Here is a 2,757-nt window from a genome sequence, read left to right on the forward strand (position 1 = left end):
CGAGTGAATTTACTCACTTTTCGCATTATCATTTCACGTGATTTTGATCACCCAATTATGAAACTGTCGAGTGAAAATGTGAAATAACTAGGCATTTCCGGTCTAGTAATCTCACATTTTTACAAGACAGATTCGCCGAGACCGCCGATAGTGTTAGAAGTGTGAGGTTAAAAATATTAATTAATCATGAACGTTACCGAAAAGCAAAAAAAAATATTATTAAGCTACATGAAAGAAAACGAGGATTTTGCAAGAGGCCGCTTGAGATATAATAGTGGCAATAAGAAAATATTAGTAAGTGTGTATCATATTATCTATAAATTAATATATACATCGAAATTCTTATCGTCAATGTCATTGTATTTTATTTATAATATATATATAAATATATAATAATATAGATATTAATAATAATAAATTTTATTTACACAGGATGATATGTGGACTGCCATAAGCCAATCATTAAATGCTACTGGAAATGGACCGCAAAAGCAAGGCAAAGAATGGCAAAAGGTATTTATAAAAGAAATTATAATGTCTTATTAAGTGATCAGAGTAACATTTAGCGATCATTCTGTAATAATCAATTCTGTAATTCTGATTACCAATAATTGTAAGCTCTGTATATAATCGCTGTGTGCAACGATATACAGAAGTTACAGTTATTGCTAACTAGTGTTACAGAATAGGCCTTTTATATTTACACTAGTATGATTAATAAGAAGCCTATTCTGTTACTAATAACTGTAAGCTTTGTATGTAATTGTTGTGCATATTTTATTAAATGTTGAAAAAGCATGCGCAGCAATTACATACAGGCTTACAATTATTGATAATTGTTATAGAATGGACTTCTAAAAAATTGCGTGTTTTATATAAATGTAGACATGGAGGGACTGGAAATCAAATGTATTAAAAAAATGCGCCCAAAATAAAAGTTACGCTGGCGGTACAGGCGGAGGACCACCAAAGATTCTTAAATTAACAGAACTAGAAGAAAATTTATTAGAAATCATAGATCCGGAAGCAGCTGGTTTGCCTGAGATACCTGAAGGAGGAAATTTTAGTAGAATTAAACAGAAAAAGTCTGCACCTAATGATACAATCTCAAAAAGATCCTCGAACGAATCTGCTAGTTTGCTTCAGATATCTGAAGCAGGAAATTTTAGTAGAATTAGACCGAGAGAGTCTGCACTTAATGATACAATTTCGAAAAGATCTTTGAAAGAATCTTTTTATACAAATGAAGGATCATGTAAGACTGTGCAAGAACAAAACTCATCTATTGCTGCGCAAATAAAAAGAGTATATACATATATGTGCATTCGAATATAATACATACTAATATAATATCATTAATAATGATTAATATGTTTAGTTTTAATAGGAATTAATAATAGATAATATGATAATATCCCAAATAATTTTTACATATTTAAATATTTTCAGAAATATACTTCTATATTACCTACAAACAATAAAATGTACAAGATAGATGTAACTAATAATAATCCATCAACTTCTACAAACACAGATTTTTTGGCACAGGTTAGTAAAATCACATATCTTTATTCACGAATAGAATGTATGCTCATATATTTATATATTTGTAATAAAAAATTAATCATTTATAGGAAATGGAAAGCAGCATTGTTGATAATATTGAATTTGAAGAAATTGACATTGATGAAATTAATGCTAATGTTAATGTTTTGGAGGATGAAATTAATGCTAATGTTGATGTTTTGGAGGATGAAAATATAAATACCGCATCACAAGTGAAAGTTATTTCTGAACGTTATGAAACACGAAGCAAAGGTATTAAATATTATTGATTTTTGTGCTTTTTTTAAATATTGATATTAAAATAAAATTAAATAGAATATAAAATTTTGAAACAATATTATATTTTAATGTTTCTTTTATTTTTCAGCTACCAATAGTAAAGAAAATAATTCTGGTGCAGCTGTGCAATTAATGCGTGAAAATCTTGAAATTAAAAATGAGAAATTAAGGATCTCTAAAGAAAAATTACTTTTACGGAAAGAAAAATTTGAATATTTAAAAGATATTTATTCTGACTATAAGTATATTTTAAGTAATATTGACTACAATGTTATGCGTTTAAGAGAAGAAATGGAGAAAATATCACCTACATATCTTACATAATTATCAAAAAGCTAAAAAATCTTTGCTATTTCAATTATTTATTTATATTTGTTATATTATAAATATATAATAAATAAACAATATTTTAAATAATTTTTAATAATTATATAAGACATAAACATGTAGGTGATATTTTCTGTACCTGATATTTTTTGCATCAGTATTATATGTTTAAAAGATACTTCTAATGTTAGCAAATATTTTATGTTATAGAGATTTTATGTTCAAAAGAGATTAGACACTGTAATGACTGTCAAACTGTGATTAATAAAAATAAATATGATTATAAAAATAAAAATAAATAAAAATAAAATTATATTTAATAAGGAAAACAATTAGATATTTAAAGACAAGGCTCGTGTGTTATTATAAAATTAAGATTTAGAAAGACAGGGCCAACTATAACGAGCATATTAAATTAGTGAGAGATGTAATGTCAACACATAATTGATTTATTTCTTAGTAAATACAATGATAATAAAAATAATAAAACGTTTCGGCTGTTACCTCAATAAATAAAATTATATAAATAAATTAAATAAAAATGTTGAAATTATAAGTGCCTATTTTGGAAATATGTATTTATGA

The 2,757-nt window shown here is 25.8% G+C and overlaps 1 protein-coding gene across 1 annotated transcript; it reads left to right on the forward strand.

Moving 5' to 3' along the window:
* Positions 1–366: 366 nt before the first annotated feature.
* Positions 367–2,433, forward strand: LOC114946717 (uncharacterized). Its single transcript, XM_029323364.2, has 6 exons — positions 367–513; positions 886–1,305; positions 1,450–1,548; positions 1,635–1,818; positions 1,934–1,968; positions 2,383–2,433. Exons 1-6 carry the CDS (start codon positions 439–441, stop codon positions 2,431–2,433), a joined length of 864 nt encoding a protein of 287 aa, XP_029179197.2. The 5' UTR covers positions 367–438.
* The last annotated feature ends 324 nt before the right edge of the window (positions 2,434–2,757 follow it).

Source organism: Nylanderia fulva, unplaced genomic scaffold, assembly GCF_048542155.1.
Source record: "Nylanderia fulva isolate GAGA-0341 unplaced genomic scaffold, ASM4854215v1 Scaffold331, whole genome shotgun sequence".
NCBI classification, from domain to species: Eukaryota; Metazoa; Arthropoda; class Insecta; order Hymenoptera; family Formicidae; genus Nylanderia; species Nylanderia fulva.

Coding starts and splice junctions, on each gene's coding strand:
- LOC114946717 (XM_029323364.2), top strand. CDS start 439: ATGTGGACTGCCATAAGCCAATCATTAAATGCTACTGGAAATGGACCG. Junction 1,306..1,449: donor TTGCTGCGCAAATAAAAAGA/GTATATACATAT, acceptor AAATATTTTCAG/AAATATACTTCTATATTACC. Junction 1,819..1,933: donor TTATGAAACACGAAGCAAAG/GTATTAAATATT, acceptor TTTATTTTTCAG/CTACCAATAGTAAAGAAAAT.